The sequence below is a fragment of the Onychomys torridus genome, chromosome 1 (genome assembly GCF_903995425.1).
Source record: "Onychomys torridus chromosome 1, mOncTor1.1, whole genome shotgun sequence".
In the NCBI taxonomy this organism is placed as follows: Eukaryota; Metazoa; Chordata; class Mammalia; order Rodentia; family Cricetidae; genus Onychomys; species Onychomys torridus.
In genome coordinates this window covers 33,489,890-33,506,963 of record NC_050443.1, presented here as the reverse complement: position 1 = coordinate 33,506,963, position 17,074 = coordinate 33,489,890, and the positions used below count along the sequence as shown (strand labels likewise).

The window sequence follows — 17,074 nt, the reverse complement described above, 5'->3', positions numbered from 1 at the left end:
CGGGACGCTGGAGACAGGCTTGGCGAGTTTTCCGCGTCACTTTGCCTTCTTTCACACCTGCGTGTTCAGAGATCCGCCAACGCCCCGCGCCCGTCAGCTTCGGACATCGAAGCTCCTTCCTCCTCACACGTTCTGGAAACCATGGGGCAGAAGCCAAGCACAGTCACGCAGAGGGTGGCAGTGGGATCAGAGGGCAGGTGAGCCGATCCCAGGCTACGCACCGGTTGACATGACCCTAAGCTGAGGATGGCAGGGAGCCCGCGTGCCCTTGCCAGCCAACCCTGGACAAGCCAAATTTCATCCCCCAACTTCGATCTCGGATAAAGGGTGTTTGCAAAAAGAAAAAAAAAAAAAAAAGGAAAAGTTTTTGAGGACTTTTCCCCCCAAGTCTGGCTGGAGGCGGGGTCGTAGGGCGGTGCCTACAGTGTGATTCGCCACGGCGGCGGTGCAGAGGCGCCGATTGGCGCGCGGGGCCCCGGGCCGGGATAGCGGGCGTGGGGGAGGGGAGGCTCCGCGCCCGCGGGAGCGGCTCGCGCCGGGAGCGGGTTAATTTCAAATCGGGGGCTGGACTGCTCCGGGACGGCCACGCTCCCACGGCCCGCCCGCCGCCCCCCCAGCCCCGGTCCCGGTGCCACCCCCGGGCACCCACCTCTGAGCGGTGGGGCTGAGCGAGTCACCCTGAGACGCGCGGGCTCCCGGAACCGGCGGGGACGCGTAGCCAGGAGCCCGGGCCGCCCCGAGCAGCCAGCCCCGGAGGAGGATTGACAGGTGAGCGGGGAGCTGCCTGGCGCGGTGGGATTGCGGGATCCCGGCGGGGTAGGGTGAAGGTGGCCGTTTCCCGCCTCCCGCCCAGCCGGGGCTCGTGGGGAGGAGCCGAGCTCCCGCGCAGAGGGCGGGGGAGGGGCTCGTCCGCGCTCCAGCCCCGCGCACTCGGGGGCGGCGCCAGCCACGGTTCTGCTTTCCGCGCCAAATTTTTAAATCGAAGGCGGAAGGTCCGGCCCCGCCCTGGGGGCCTCTAGCCAATCGCAGGCCTGGAGCTGGCTTTATGATTGGCTGGGAGCCGTCGCCCTGGAAACCGTGAGATGCTGTCTGGCCGCTCCCGGGGGCGGTGTGGTTTCGGGGAGGAGGAGCTAGTGAGTGCGCCCGGCGGGAAGCGGACGACTGCAGGGGACTGTACCTGGCTAGGAGCGCAACCTACTGTGCGCCTGTGCATCGCGGTGATCTAGGCACCTAGGGAGCCCCCCCCCAACTCCTGCTTATTGAAAGAAGTCTAAAAGAGGGGGTCCAAATCCCAAAGCGCTCTGTAAATGCCCCATCGTGCGTTTAGAGCTCAAAGGCTGAATTGGAGGATTGTTCAGTCCATTCACCAAGTCCTCCCTTCTGAGCCTGTGCACGTGTGTGTCAGCCGAAAAACTTCAGCATCTCCCCCGATGCAGGCTCGGTGTGTGCTCAGTCGGTACCCGGGCTCGCAAGCTCCATCTGCAGCCCGGATCAGTGCACAGGTGGGTGCTTGTTACAGCTATTTTTGAGTGTGAGAGAGGACTGTCACTGCAGATTCTGTTTGCTTGAAGTCTCGTGACAGGAGATGGGTTTGATGGAGGAATTTACTGCTGTCTGTTGGCGCGGTCTGCCTAGAGGTGCGGTCTTTGCTCGAGGGGGCGAATATAAACCTGGTTTGACATTTTTCGTTTCTTTGTTTCCGGGGCCTCTTGTGTGCGTGAATACATTTTCAGCAGATCTTATTTCTTTCTTTCCTTTTTTCCTTTAAGGATATTAAAAAACTTTAACAGGATCGGTTGGACTACTTGAACCATTCGAATCTGGGGAGGAACTTCAGGTTTTTCGTTTCTAAAGACACACTAAATGTATGAGAAATTGACAAAATGGAGAACCAAAAGGTATTTTCAAAGTTCAGTCCACACTGTTTCAGTGTCATCTTGAGTAATGCCTTTAGTTTTTCCTTTAATAGTGCCCTGAATGTTGTCCCTTTTTGGTTGACTGTTAAGGAATTCAGAAGGATTTTACTTTTTGAAGAGGAGTAGGGCTGTCCAGGGTTAAATTAATCTTTCTGTTTCGATAGTTTAGTGTAAGTTTCACATACACGGGTGGTGGGGGGTATGTTTGAAATCTTTAAGAAAATAGCATTTAAGAAAATGTTGTGTTACAACCTTTGTGTGAACCATTGGAACTTGGAAAGGACATAATTTGATATTGACTTTCTTTGTAAGATAACATTCTAAATTGTCGGTCTTTTAAATTTCTGGGCCTGAGAATGCTCTTTATGGCAAGTGTTGTGAAGACTTTGACAGTAGGGTCGTGTGGGTTGGTGTTCCTTTTTTTTCCTTTTTAAAGTGAACTTACATACATTTTCCCGAAGATTTTAGATGTTAGTTAAATCCTGTTCCTGGCAGTGTTCACTGAAACCCCCACCCTTGGGTCAGCATCTCCTGAGGGCACCATACTGGACTGAGAAAATTCAGGTACTAGCCCCGGTGTGGCCTCTGTCCCGAGTCCTCCTCTGCTAAGTAGCAATGCCAGATTCAGCAGAAATACACACTGGAAAGCGCTTGATAAGGGCTTAGTCTCAGTCATGTATTACAGGGTTGTTAACCCATGTTCCTACTGTTCCCTCGGGAACATAGGGTATCTCTGTTCTCTGAGTCATTGCCTTTCAAGTATTTTCTTTTGTAAGAATGGTGCAGTCCCCACAGTAAAAAAAAAAAAAATCAGTCTCCACTAGCCTTATGAACTGCTAGTAACTTACCACTGTGTCTCCCAAGCAGGAACTAGCTCTGAGGCCTTTATGGCTAATTTTCCTTACCTTGACCACATTTTCTGTATCTGGGCCTCAAGAGTCGATGTTGAAAGCAGATTTTTTTTTTTCTGGTCAAAAGTCTTGCTGGTAGACATGAGGCCCTTCCTGATAAGTACAGCCATAAGGGCACCCTCACCTTTGCTGCTTGGTTCTGTTCCTGGTCAGTGATGGGTTAGTGAGCACCCACTGTGTACAGCCACTCCGCTGGGTGGAGAATGGTTTTGGTCCTGAAGGCCTTTACTTGACAGAGGCTGCTTCTAGGAATTTAGGTCACTTAGAGGGATCACGGTTCTATTAAGGAAAGGGTGTGAGTGCTAAACTATCTTTACAACTCTCCTATTTCAAAATAAAATTTAAAAGCAAAGCCTGTAGTTAAAGTTATTTATTTAATTCTTGGATCACGGCGGGGTAAAGACATTTAGACACATGGCTTCTGCCAAATTAAAAGTGGGAAGGAAGTTTAACTATAAAAATGGACAGTAGCAGTGAGGTATAGTGGTACTGCCTTAATCACAACACACTAGAGGCTGAGGCAGGAGGATTATAAATTCAAGGTCAATTTATTGCTGTATAGTAAGTTCCAGAATGGTTGGGCATGAGCCCTTGTCTCAAACGGAAAAGGAATGGCTGTCAAGCGATGATTGGAATATTTGACCTACTTGAGTCGATTTCAAAGTCAGGAAGCTCTCTGATAGGTTCTGTTTTACAATGAACTCAGTTCTTACTTTCTTCTAAATCAGGAAAACCTCTTTTCTGAGCCACATAAAAGGGGATTGATGAAAAGCCCCCTGCAAGAGTCCTCAAAGGCCAACATAGTATTGGCTGAGATCCAACCGGATGTGGGCCCTTTAACCACGCCAACCAAGCCCAAGGAAGTTTGCCAAGGAGAGCCATGGACACCCACGGCCAACCTGAAAATGCTTATCAGCGCAGTGAGCCCGGAGATCAGAAGCCGAGATCAGAAAAGGGGGCTGTCTGACAACTGTGGATTACCTGAAGCTAGAGACTGTCTGCATGTAGGTTTGCAAGGGATTGAATGTCAGCTGGGGGGTGTTGGGAGAGGGGAGGTGAATATGGAGGGCCAAGCAGTCAAGAGCCACTGGAAGGCTGCTGTTGACCTGCTGAGCATGGAAAGAGTTTGTGCCCTTGGAGTACAGCACTGGGAATTCTGGACCTTATGAGTGATCTTCATCCCAGGCTTCCCTTTAGGACCATCCTTATTCCATCCCTGACCTTGCAATGGTTCAAGCTGTGTGTGGGGGTAAGAGGTGTTAGTCATTTAGCCCAGATGTCCCCAATAAATCTGTCAAACTTTATTTCGGAATGAGACATTATATGCCTTTTCTTCTGTAGGAACACTTATCTGGAGACGAATTTGAGAAATCCCAGCCGAGTCGAAAAGAGAAAAGCTTGGGTTTGCTGTGCCACAAATTCCTAGCGCGGTACCCTAAGTACCCCAACCCTGCTGTGAATAACGACATCTGCCTGGATGAGGTGGCCGAAGAGCTCAGTAAGTATTCTGGTTGCCAGAAGGGGCTAATAATTATAGCAGCTCTGTGGCTTTACTCTTTTGGATCTGAGCTCACGTAGTCACATTATCACAGATTCACATAAGGCCATACGGAAGTTAGAAGTCTCACAAATGGCGATGGACAGTTTTTTCGGGTTCAGGTTGTCTCTGAAGCTGTACATGAAGGAAGTAGTGTTTTATGACTTGTTTCACAAATAGCTGTGACTGACCTTCACCTTGGCCCTGTCCTTGAGGAGCCAGCATATCCATAACCACACAGAGAGATGGCTTCTGTGACTGACTCTCAGCCATTTGAGACTGGGGATGGAGTGGTTTGGGGTTATTTTGTCTTTGGCAAAAACTATGGGTGTTCTCCCCTCTTTGCTGCAGTGTATAGACCTAATTCTAGAGCTAAAAAGGAGTCTGACAGATATAGGGTATCTTTGATGTCATTAAACTCTTTCTGTGTGTGTGTGCATGGGTGAATATGGGTGTGCATGTGTGTTCTTGTGTGCATGGGGCCAGAGGTCAGCTTTGGGTGTCTCAGGAGCCATCCACCTTGGTTTCTGAGAATGGGTCTCACTGGGATCTGGGACTCACCAATTAAAGGAGGTTGGCTTTTCTGTTGGGTGCTGGGGGGGGGTGGTGGTGCTGAAAGTATCTTAGTAAGGATAATGTTTTAATATGTAGCTAGCTATCACCCCATGAATGAAAAGATTGCCTTTCTAAGCAGGAACATTAATTCATGATTTAAGACTATGCTGTTTGGATCCATCTGCTCTTCACTACACTCCATCTGGCACGCATGTGTGCGTGTGTGCGTGTGCATGTGTGTGTGTGTACTGCTTGACCTAGCAATAGGAGCTTGTATAGATCCATGAACAAAAAGGGCAAAATTCCCTTTGCAGGGGAACAGTGGTTACAGAGCCAAGGACATGGTGGAAACTGACGATGGAAAATGCATGCTACAGGAAAAGAGGGGGATTTCTAGAACATTGTGAAAGGACCAGGTGTGTGGGAGTGGTGCTTTCTGACCATAACTAAGGGCTCAGATCAGGCCTTGCTGGGAAACTGATGTCCAGGGCTTGAAAGAAGAGAGGCCTATGAGGATTTCAGGGAGAATGGTTCCTTGGGAGGAACAGTCCAGAACCCTTTATGCGCATTCTCACCTGGCAGTCGCCAGGAACAGCAAGAGGCCACCAGGGGGTGCTCTATCCAGCAAGGATAGATTCTGTCCAGTATTGAATTTAAACCAACAGTGAAGGTAAACTTCTGAAATAAGGGGAATCCGCCATGCAGAACACCGAAACCCCCTATGGATTTACAAGACCCACAGAATTGCTAGTCTTACCATCCATCACTGCTGGTAGGCAGATCATGGGCCAAATTAGACCCCAAAGAGATGTACTTTTCTGCTTTTTAATGTATGATTTTAAGGAATGACATCATGGATTTTATACTTTTCTGAAATCTCAGCACTTTAAAAAGGAGAGTGTGTGTGTGTGTGTGTGTGTGTGTGTGTGTGTGTGTGTGTGTGTGTGTGTGTTTAGTCTTGGAGACCAGAAAAGAATGGTGCTGGGAACTGAACTCTGGTCTTCTGGTAGGACAGCAAGCACTCTTAACCACTGAGCCATCTCTCCAGCCCCAAGTCTCAGTCAGCACTTTATGCCTGTGGTATGATTATGGCAGGCAGGTGTGGGTATAATGAGGGGAATAAAGGAATAGGTTCAGAATTGTGGCAGTTAGACTATTAGAGTCCTGGCCTTGCTGTCACTGAGGCAAGCCTGAGCTGTATCCTCACAATAAAGTGTTGGTGACAATGGCCAGCACACACATTGGAATATAATTGTCCTGAATGATGCTGTTTACACTCCTCAGTAGATGGTGACTGTAATTTAATAAACAAGCTCGTTTCTACCTGTGAGGGAGCCATGTCCTTTTTGCCTCCATGGTGCGTGTTGTGTGTGTTATATTACTGTGTTATTCAGATGCACCTGCTGACAGACAGGAAAAGCATTATTCCATTTTGAAGATACAATGAAAGTCTGGTCCTGGTAATACACCATCATACATTCTTTGCAGATGTTGAGCGTCGACGGATTTATGACATTGTGAATGTACTGGAGAGCTTGCACATGGTGAGCCGCCTTGCCAAAAACAGGTACACCTGGCATGGCCGACACAATCTCACCAAAACTCTTGGGACTCTGAAGAGCGTCGGGGAAGAGAACAAGTATGCTGAGCAGATCATGATGATCAAAAGGAAAGAATACGAGCAAGAGTTTGACTTTATTAAGAGCTGTGGCATAGAGGACCACGTGATCAAGTCAAACACTGGCCAGAATGGGCATTCAGACATGTGTTTCGTAGAACTCCCTGGAGTGGAATTCCGGGCAGGTGAGGGGTGATGTCCCATGGTGCTTCTAAAAAAAAAATGCTATGAAGACTGCTCCTCTGCAGCTACTGTGACTTGTTTTGGGGTTGGGTCTCTGGAGCCCAGTCTGGACTTGCGTTTCTGATGGTCCACTTGTCCCCACTTTCCCAGTGCTGCGGTTTGGGGCGTATACCACCATGCCCAGCCACCACTGCAGATTTTACTGCTGGGAATGCCACGGCTGTCGGCTGGATGGCCTAGTGATGCTATTTTTAAGGCTGGTTGCTTCCCCTTTGACTGTTAATTCTCTAATCCCCGTCCTTCTCTGAAGCTTCCGTAAACAGCCGCAAAGACAAGTCCTTACGAGTGATGAGCCAGAAGTTTGTGATGCTGTTCTTGGTGTCGACGCCTCAGATAGTAAGCCTGGAAATCGCTGCCAAGATTTTAATTGGGGAGGACCATGTGGAAGATCTGGATAAAAGCAAGTTTAAAAGTAAGTGTCACAACTGCCCGGGAGAATTAGGATCCATTCGTGAACAACAAAGCTTCACCTACCCAGCAGATCTCTGGGTCCATGTCTATGTTCACTCTCCCCTGCAGTGGTGATGCTGTTGCCTCTGCTAACTGGTGGGATTCAGCAAGACGAATAACCTTACTGATCCGACCCTATGGCGCCCTCTGATGCTGTAACTCTGTCCCCATTTTACACGGTAGACACTCGCAGCGCTTAAATGAGCAATCAGTTGTAAAATAGGTCCAGCTCCTAGGTCTCATCTCTCCACTAATACTGATAAGTGACGGCATAAATAATTCCCACTAAATTGTTCCCCGATGGTGCTGAAGTGCAGATGGCTTGCTACTTTGAAACAGCTCTGGCCAGATGGCTTCTCTGAATTTAGCTGGTTCCTAACCAACTCTGTTCCTACGGTTATGCAGACATTGTAGAAACCTGCACAGGAAAGAGGTGTGGAGGAAAGAGCCGAGCAGACAAGAGCAACCTTCCACACACTTGTCTCTCTGGGAGGATAACCCAGATATGAGCTAATGGGGGGAACCAGCTGTCTATAAGGCACAGGTAGCCAGAGATGCCACATTCTGTAAAGTGGTACTAGCCTGTAGAAATTAAGTCCAGATATCCCTGGGTTGATAGTGCATCTATAAGACAGAATTAAGGAGAGAGTAAGGTAGCACGTCTGGCAGCACTTGGAAAAGTACAATTTGAGGAAACACATCCTTATACTACTGCCAACGGGTTGATGCTTTTCTGAGTCACCAGGTGCTTTTCCGCTCGACACTGCCATTGGTCGGTCACAGCCTTGGAAGCTACTCATGTGTCATTTGCCGAATCCTTGGGGAAAGCAGAACCTTCTGGCAGGGCCATGAAGCAGGAGAGTCAGCTCGTAACTCTGTCCTGTGAACACTGACATAGAGGCAGACTTGTTAATGCAAAGCTTTTCAAGATAAGTGAGGTGTGTAGAGTGAATGGATCCATGCTTTGCATATTTTGCAAGGATAGTGTATATGTTTGTGGTGATACAGAACTTTGCGAGTTTATGATACTATATGAACCTTACTATAAACTGTCACGGGTAGACGAGCCATACATTTTGCAGCGCTGCCCTGTTTCTGTTTCTTCCTATTCTGACTCATTAGAAAACACATAGGAACGTGACTTGATAAACAGGATCATCTCATTGAGTCACTTCCAAGTGTAACCTGTACCACTGTCCTTTCAAAATTCAGGACCAGCAGTGACTACTGAAATATTTAACATTCGTGTTTTGTTTTCATTCAAGGGTGATGGAATAACTGGAGAGAAGCCAGGAGGGAGTGCCTGCCTGATGCTGGCAGGATAGCTCTTCAATACACCTGACTTTCTCAGGAAGCAAACATCTTTGTGATCTTTCATTATTCTATGTAATGCTATTCATGCCTCTTTTTGTTTTTTGTCCCAGCAAAAATTAGGAGGTTGTATGATATTGCTAATGTTCTGAGTAGCCTGGATCTCATCAAGAAAGTCCATGTTACAGAAGAAAGAGGTCGGAAGCCAGCTTTTAAATGGACAGGCCCAGAAATCAGCCCCAATACTAGTGGTGTGTATGGGGCTTGGGTTTTGTTTTTGTTTTTGTTTTTGTTTTTGTTTTTTTTTCCTTTCATTTGTTGTTTCTTTTTTTTAATTTAGAGGATTCTCTCCCCTCCTTCCTACCAGCCCCACCCATGGGAAGACCATATGTAGATGATTGGAAATGCAGTTCACTCATAAAGGAAGTAGGCTGCTCTGACTTTGGACACTCTCAGAGAGAGGTCCTTCGTACAGGAATTTGGAATGGAGGCTCTGGAGCTATAGTGATAGTTGCATAACCCAGGCCCACAATATTTGTAAGAGTGTATCCTTAGTCTTCTGTGACCATGCTCTCAAATCCATCAGGGAAGGCATTTCTTGAGAGGGAGTGCCCAAGTGGAGCAGGCATGAGGGTCACCACCTTCCACCAGCCCTAACCCTCCCCTGATGAGAAAATCAGCAAGATTTTATACATCACCAAGAGAGAAAATCAATAGTGAATGCACACTGGCATTTCTCTGGTTATGAGATACAGTCCACTCTCCATATCCACAGGTTTCATATTGAAGGGTTCATCTGTGGAATGGAAATATTTTTTGGTCAGTGCCAGACATGTAAAAATGATTTCTGGTCACTGTCCCCTAAACAATGTCATGTGACAATCATGGGCGTTATAGTAGGTATTTCCAGTAACTAAGAGATGGTTTGGCATAGACAGGAGGATGTGTTTAGCTTCTGTGCATGCATATGCCATTGCATGTAAGGGGCTGGGGCTGGAGCTTCGGCAGCTTTTGGCACGTAGGAGGGATTCTGGAATGAGTCCTCCTCAGATGTGGAGGGCCAACTGTGCACCGCAGCGTCAGAGATGTGGCTTGAAATGCTGTCTCTAAAGCCACTGAAAAAGATAGAGGTTCCAGATACATTGGGTTTAGAGCAGGCGTACACCGTGGGTGCTCTATGCTGTTACCCTTTGCTCCTGACATGGTTTTAGAGCTGCATTTTGATTTGCTCTTTTAGAGGGAGGCAAGATCAACTGGGCTTTAACACACTGGCCTTTTCCATTTCAGGTTCCAGCCCAGTCACGCCGCTTACCACCTCCTTGCTAGAGGTGGAGCAGTCTGCGAAAGAGAACTGTGCCAAAAACCTGTTTTCTACACGGGGGAGACCCAGCTTTACTCGACACCCATCCCTTATCAAATTGGTCAAAAGTATAGAAAGTGATCGGAGAAAGATCAGTTCTGCTCCCAGCAGCCCTGTCAAGAGCAACAAAGGTATGTGTTCCTGGCAAGTCGGGGCTCTGCTCAGGATTACTTTGGGTCTGCTTGCTTTTAGCCTATTTGATCCCTCAGAAGCCTAACTTATATATGAGTTGAGGGTCAAAAGCAGTTTGTGGGGTTTAATGTTGAACTGCTGTGCTGCTAGGCAGCAGATGGGTGCTTTCTGTTGCTTTGGTGCCTGCGGCGTTCTCTTCCACACGAGTACTTCATCCTCAGCTTTGACCAGCCTCCCTCTACTTTCTCTTTCGCCAGCTGAGAGTTCTCAAAATTCTCCACCCTTCCCAAACAAGATGGCTCAGCTCGCTGCGATTTGCAAGATGCAACTGGAAGAGCAGTCGAGGTAGGCTGGCAAACGCAGCCAGAAGCAGGATGATGGGTCGCCGTCTCTGTGTCCTGTTAGAACTGGTCACTTTATGCAAAGAGGAGCATCGCCCTTGGAAACTGGAGAGATGGCCTTTAAAATACCTGTCCTCAGTCATTAAAATCAAAAACAAAAAAAACTGCCCCACTAGTTTCATAAAAGTGTGGCTTTAACCTGGGGCAAAAAGTGGTAGAACGCAGGGGTTGGGAGATGGTTTGGTGGGTAAGGTGCCTACATGAGGACCTGGGCTTAGATCCCTAATGCCCACATAGTGCCAGGTGTGGCAGCACCCATTTTTAATCGCAAAGTGAAGGTATGGCCACTGGAGGCTCCTCCCTGGAGCTCACTGGCTAGCTACCTTGGCTAAATGGATAGCAGCACCTGTCCTTTAATCCCAGTGTGGCGATACACCCCCTGAAGGATCCCTGTAGCTCACTGGCTGGCTGGCCCAGCTAAATTGATGCTCCAGCCTCACTGAAAAGATGAAATGCCCCGAGGGAGATATCTCATTGTCAGCCTCTAGCCTCTATACACATGCGTGTTCACACACATGCAGCTAGAATGTTCTGTGACATTTCACAAATCCTTTCTTCCAGTGAACCCCGGAAGAAAGTGAAAGTAAAGCTACCAAGATCTGGGCACTACAAACCACTGGCCCCCCTGGACCCTGCAGTGAACACTGAGCTGGAGCTGCCTGCACCCTCCCTCATCCAGCCCCTGGGGGTGGTCCCCCTGATCCCGAGCCCGTTGTCATCTGCAGTGCCTGTGATCCTACCTCAGGCCCCTTCGGGCCCATCCTATGCCATCTACTTGCAACCCTCCCAAGCCCAAATGCTGACACCACCCCACGGCCTGAACCCAACCGTCTGCCCCACCCACTCCTCTAATGCTAAGGGATCCAAAGACCCTCCAGATGCCCCCACTGAGAGGACCACCACAGACGCCACCACGTCCGGTGCCTCCTGCAGACCCGGAAGCCTGCAGCCAGCACCAGAAAGGCAAGGTGCAAAGAACCGAAGCAAGGAGACAGCTGGAGAGCGAGGCACAAAGAGGACAAGCACCTTGGAGGACAGTGGCTCCGTGAAGAGACCTAAAGAGGACCCGAAAGCGCTTGAGAATGTCCCCACGGTGAGTGCAGCCTCGGACAGTGCTTTGAAGTTTTAGCCATCCCATGGCTGACTCCACAAGAACCTGTGGCTTGTGAAGTTTGCCATCTCTCAGAAGACAAAGAATTGTCCCTTAACGTCCCATATCCAAACGAGGCCCCAGACAGCTAATCCTCACGTAGGGATGACGGCAGGGACATTTTTAAACCCACTGAAGAGGGGCTGGCTGACTTGGCCTCTTTTTAAAGCCTCACAGGTGGCTGTCCCATACTGGAACACAAACACCTGTCATGAGAGTCATAAATAGTTTAAAAGCAGTTGTCACCGGAGGGATATGTGGGCCTCCTGTAACTGGTGCCTTCTGAGTCATTCCTCAGCGTTTGCTTGATGTCATGTACCTGGCATCTGTTGCCTAGAGGAGAATTTGCCCATCCTCCCTTTTACTATCTACCTCAGACTTAACACAATGTGGAAAGGCCAAGCTGATCTCACCAACTCAAAGGTACAGTGGATACTTTGGCTTCTAAAGATGTTGACCCTCTAGGTGATTTCTTTCCCCCCTTAGGTAAGATTAGATCAGGTAAGAATGAGTGTTTATTGGACACCTACTCACACACACATCGGCATCATAGACACAGAAGTCTCACTTGACTTGCAGGACGGGGTTCATGAAATACAGTTATTATTAACAGGTACAACTAAACACAGAAGCAGAAGTTAACCTCTCCTTTGCCCCTGCTGTTAAGTTATTTTGTTTCTCCACATCTTGCTTTTCTTTATCTATCATGAATTTATTCCTCTATAACCGCACCCCTCCCCCCCACACACTCTGCCGGCCATCGACTAGGTTAGAAAAAAATTGGCCCAGATCAAGTCTAACCCAGCACCCACCTTTGATGGCAGTTGATTCCGTGTGCTCACCCCATGGCCATATTACAGTTTTTGTGGGATTAAGTGAATTTATTACATGAGGATATACACAAAGGGATTTGTGATCCCTTTAGGACACCGTATCAGCCGAATGGCATTATCTGGCACTGTGTTTGTTAAGGCAGCTTGGGTCTGGCATCTTCCCTGAGGACGGCATCATGGAGCATTCATATTATCCACTGCGTGCTCTTTTGCACTTCATGTACATGCTGGGAGGAGATGCAAGTCCTGGCTTGATTCCGTATTCTGGAAGGGCCATAACGTCTCCAGGCCAATGTGTGTGTGATTTTGCAATGGTTTCCTGGTGTTCCCTGGTTAACCCAGATTATAGGTTTTAGGTTTTCTGTGTCCCCTAGTTCCCATCTCTGTTGAGTTCGTTTTGACTCTTCTTTAGCTTGAGCTGAACAGTACAAAGAAAATGATTCATGTCCTTAATTCATTCAATAAATATGTTCTGAGCACTCAGGCCTGTAGGGGTGAAGAGAAGGCAGTATTCAAATAAATGCAAACGTATCTGATCATAAAGGTCATAAAGACTGAGGAAACAAGGAGATAAATGATCAGAAGATAGAGGGCTCAGAGGCTAGAAGAGATGATATTCAAGGGAGAAACATCAAATTCATTCATCTTGCTAACTTCAAAGAGTGGAATTATTATGGGCTAAAAGAATGTAGATGTAATTTGTTGAAATTGACGCTTAATTATTTCAGGGTAATACAGGCTTTACTAAAGATTTGAATGAGTCAAGCCAGTAATCACAGTAACTTGTCCCATTAGAGAGGGTGACTATCGTATTAGCAGCCCCATGTAAAACACCCAAGCCTGGCAGTTAAAAGTTCTCTGTCCCTGCAGCTTCCAAGGCGCCAGCTCCCAATGACTTTGAACAGAACCAGGCACCCGTGAAACAGTTTAAATTTATCAGCTCTATGGGTTCTGAGTTCACTGGTTCCCCAGGAAAAGACCGATCAAGAGCTAGGGATCAAAGTGTGGGCTGTTGTTTTGACAACGGAGAGAAGGAGGATGAAAGGAGGCCCCAGCTTCTAAGAGCTGCTTTTAGATCCCCCAGTCCCAGTCCCAGCACAGGGAGGGGAAAGCAGACTTCTGGGGGCTGTCCAGCCGCCCACACACCCTTTGTGTTTGGGAAAGAGCGGTGATCTGATGGGGTGGGATCTACGTCAACCTGACCGAAGTGGAAGCTTGTGCCTTTTGGCATCTGGGTCTCTAATAGGAACCAATTGGTGCTCTTTGCTGCTTTGAATGTGAGCAGACTGCTGGGTTTCGTCAGAACAACAAGTCCAAGGAAACGGTCTGCTTGTGCAATTCCTTAGCTCTAAATCAGGAGTCAGAAACCTGGATGGCCAGCTAGCAAATGTGTTTGGTTCCCTAGGCCATAGGGTCTCTGTTACACCCACTCAGCTCTGTTCCTGTTGAGATAAAAATTATCCCTATGTAAAGGGTAGGGCCCATTCCAATGAAGCCTTTGCAAACAAAAAAGAAGAAGGTTGGGCATGGTCTAGGGCTCCTTTACTAAATCAGTATTGCTTGAAACCTTTTCTTTACGTATTAGTCCCCCTTAATGGCCCACTAAAAACTTGGTTGTCAAATTGGCTGGAAAGGCTACATGCAGTGTTCCTCCATCAGGTTACTAACAAGATCCATCATTGAAGTTTTAGAGTTCTTCAGAAAAGATGTTTTGTGTAAGTTTTTCCAAAGCCTGTTTGTCCATGATTCAAGTAATGCCTGTTTACAATCCCCGAAGAAACAGTGTTCCCCCTGAATAATCTTAGGGGAATACCAGCCTTCAAAATTAAATAAAGATCAATCCAGTAATGACCCAACAGGGTCATACGTGGTGTTTATCACTGTTAAACTTTGCTCCGGGTAGTTCTGCATCATATCAGGAAATCTGATTGCGGGGAATTGGGATGTCAGTGTGAGGATGATGTGCTGGCTGAGCCTACCCTTACACAGCCTCTGAGTTGAAAGTGGTGGTCCACACAGGTCGTCTCAGCACTAGGGAGACTGAAGAATTCAGGAGGACCCAGAATTCAAAGCCAGCCTGGGCTATCTGGGTGGCTGGACTGCGTATGGCCTAAACGGCTCTTGAAAAATGACCAAGAGGCGGTTCTGGAAGGGGTACCTGACCCTGTTCTTCTTTTGGAATGTGTGTGAAATAAATGCTTTCTCCTTATTTTGTAGACCCTGTTCCCATCAGGGTACCTAATCCCTCTCACCCAGTGCTCGCCCCTGGGGGCAGAATCCATGTTGTCTAGCACAGAAAACTCAGGTACACTTTCCCCGAACCACAGGATCTACGGCTCCCCAATTGCAGGTGAGTATATGCCAGATGCCATTCAGACACAGCCAGACATGAGTTGGCCTGCAGTTTGCTGGTCAGTTTCCTGAACAAATGGATGCTTTGAAGACTTAGCCCCGACCCTTTTTTTCCAGGTGTTATCCCAGTGGCACCGTCTGAACTCACTGCTGTGAATTTTCCCTCTTTTCATGTGACACCTTTGAAACTTATGGTCTCCCCAACGTCTGTGGCAGCCGTACCTGTTGGGAACAGCCCGGCTCTCAGCTCGAGTCACCCTGTTCCTGCCCAGAACCCAAGCTCAGCCATTGTAAACTTTACCCTGCAGCACTTGGGACTCCTCTCCCCCAGTGTGCAGATGTCTGCCAGCCCCGGGCCTGGAGCTGGCACAGTCCCTGTGTCCCCACGTGTTGAAGCAGCTAGTGTCATACCAGATAACTTGAGCTCTCGGCAAGCGAGGGCCACCAACCATGACTCGCCAGTCCTGGGCCAGAGCCAACTAAATGGCCAATCAGCTGCTGGGACAGGACCGCAGCAGGTAAGAGTATTTACATTTAATGTAAAGATAGGCCTAACGGTTGTTGAAGATGACCTTGACATTTTGATGCTCCTGATTCTGCCTCCCAAGTGCTGGCATTGCCATTTATTTTAAATATTGAGTCATCTGTGTCATAGGAGGCTCATGTTTCCTTCTTTGGAGAGGGAAGTATGACAGGGTGAATGACTGAAGGCAAACCTTCCTTCCAGACCCTCGAAGAATGTTCAAGGAATCCACATTACTGGGTTGTCATGAGGTTTTTGTCTCCTCTTAGCAACAACAGTTGAAAGTTCAAAGGGACTTGAGGCTCCCCTTGCTGGTATCAAGATATATTAGTCTCCCAACATGCCACATATAAGTCATCCAGTCCTGTCTTGAGTCTGCTAGGGGGCATGGATGGCCATAGGTCTGACACCTTTTTTCCTTTGCTCTCTCCAATCAGCCTGTTCCTGTGACACCCAAAGGCTCCCAGTTGGTGGCTGAAAGTTTCTTCCGTACCCCGGGTGGACCAACCAAGCCTACCAGCTCACCCTGCATGGATTTCGATGGTGCTAACAAAACCTCCCTTGGAACCCTCTTTGTCCCACAGCGTAAACTGGAAGTCTCAACTGAGGATGTCCACTGATTGACAGAAGATGGTGGTGTAATTTAATTTTCTAAAGAGCTATTTAATGAGACGATGTACACACACAGATTGAGAGACCACCACCTTTGAAAATACTGTAAATACTTTGGGGTTTTACTCAATATCATAGCAGATATTTGTCATGATTACATGTCACACACACACAAACATGCACACACATTTGTACAAGGCTAAATTCAGCCTTCAGTACTATAAAGTAAAATGTTGAACTAAGGTACATTAACTTCTGGGGGGAAAGATTAATTTTTTTCACCTGTGCCTGTATTATTATGCAAAGTAACTTTATTACAGTTTACTTCCCTTTCAGTAAATATTTGACTTACCTAACACAGCACCTGCTCAAACTTTTTGCACAAAGGAAATGCTGTGTGGTGTGTAATGTATTTTTACATAAGGAGGCCATAGCTCTATTTTTTTGTAATTTCTTTAATCCTTTGCTGTTGCAGTCTGTCTTTTTGTAGAGTTTACAACCCTCCTCAATCAAGTCTATGAAAAAAATTATTTATAAAATTGATTTTTAATCATAAGTTGTTGAAATTAAAACTCTTCTAAAACGTAGTTAATATTTTCATTGGGTCACTGAGGGCACTCACTGATGGGTGGAAATGACGCCTTACCTAATCTCAGAGGCAGTTTCTTGGGAAGGGCTTTCTTGGATACTCGGAGTTTATAGGAAGTCTCCCGTTCTCCCAGCTCTTTCCCCTACTGTGGTCCTGAGCATTGCTAGAACAGTGAGCAACACGACGTGGAGAGGCTGAGAGAGCAAACGGAAGGCAGGAGGAGCTGAGGCAACCCTGGCTCGGTCCAGCACCCATCCCAGGCCTACTCTACAGAGAGGAGCCGCAGCCATTGTCCTACACCCTCTCTGTGGTCCAGCTCTAGGGGAGGTACAGGACAGAGGCTGCTACTTTCCTCTAGGCAGGGAACCACAGGACATCGCCAGTGAATTCCAGGAGAAAGAATAAGCTATGGTGTGTTCAATATGCATCTTCTTGAGCCAGTAGGGGACAAGCTGCCTGTTGAGAAGATAAAAGCCTCCTCTGGACAGGGTCTTTCAGGAACATCGTATCTCCTTCCTTATGTGCTTATGTCAGGAACTATAAGACACTTGAATTTTGCGTTTTATGAGCCAGGACCACAA

The 17,074-nt window shown here is 47.7% G+C and overlaps 1 protein-coding gene across 3 annotated transcripts; it reads left to right on the top strand.

Annotated features, from left to right (window-relative positions):
• The first annotated feature begins 571 nt into the window (after window positions 1-571).
• On the top strand, window positions 572-16,487 carry E2f8 (E2F transcription factor 8). Of its 3 annotated transcripts, none has more exons than XM_036171158.1 (13): window positions 572-768; window positions 1,770-1,898; window positions 3,556-3,831; window positions 4,169-4,325; window positions 6,408-6,722; window positions 7,031-7,192; window positions 8,655-8,792; window positions 9,829-10,032; window positions 10,291-10,378; window positions 10,996-11,527; window positions 14,635-14,767; window positions 14,887-15,287; window positions 15,730-16,487. In XM_036171158.1, the coding sequence occupies exons 2-13, from the start codon at window positions 1,884-1,886 to the stop codon at window positions 15,910-15,912; spliced, it is 2,604 nt and encodes an 867-aa protein (XP_036027051.1). In that variant the 5' UTR covers window positions 572-768; window positions 1,770-1,883; the 3' UTR covers window positions 15,913-16,487. The 3 variants fall into 3 exon arrangements, with proteins under 3 accessions (XP_036027051.1, XP_036027041.1, XP_036027060.1); XM_036171148.1 differs by lacking the exon at window positions 572-768 and adding an exon at window positions 1,133-1,502; XM_036171167.1 differs by lacking the exon at window positions 572-768 and having other exon boundaries at window positions 1,884-1,898; window positions 10,996-11,533; window positions 15,730-15,920.
• Window positions 16,488-17,074: the final 587 nt, after the last annotated feature.

What these genes read in the sequence shown, in the direction of transcription:
- E2f8 (XM_036171167.1), top strand. An exon ending in AAGCTAGAGACTGTCTGCAT is followed by an intron (nt 3,832 to 4,168) that starts GTAGGTTTGCAA and finishes TTTCTTCTGTAG; the next exon opens with GAACACTTATCTGGAGACGA. An exon ending in CTACGGCTCCCCAATTGCAG is followed by an intron (nt 14,768 to 14,886) that starts GTGAGTATATGC and finishes CTTTTTTTCCAG; the next exon opens with GTGTTATCCCAGTGGCACCG.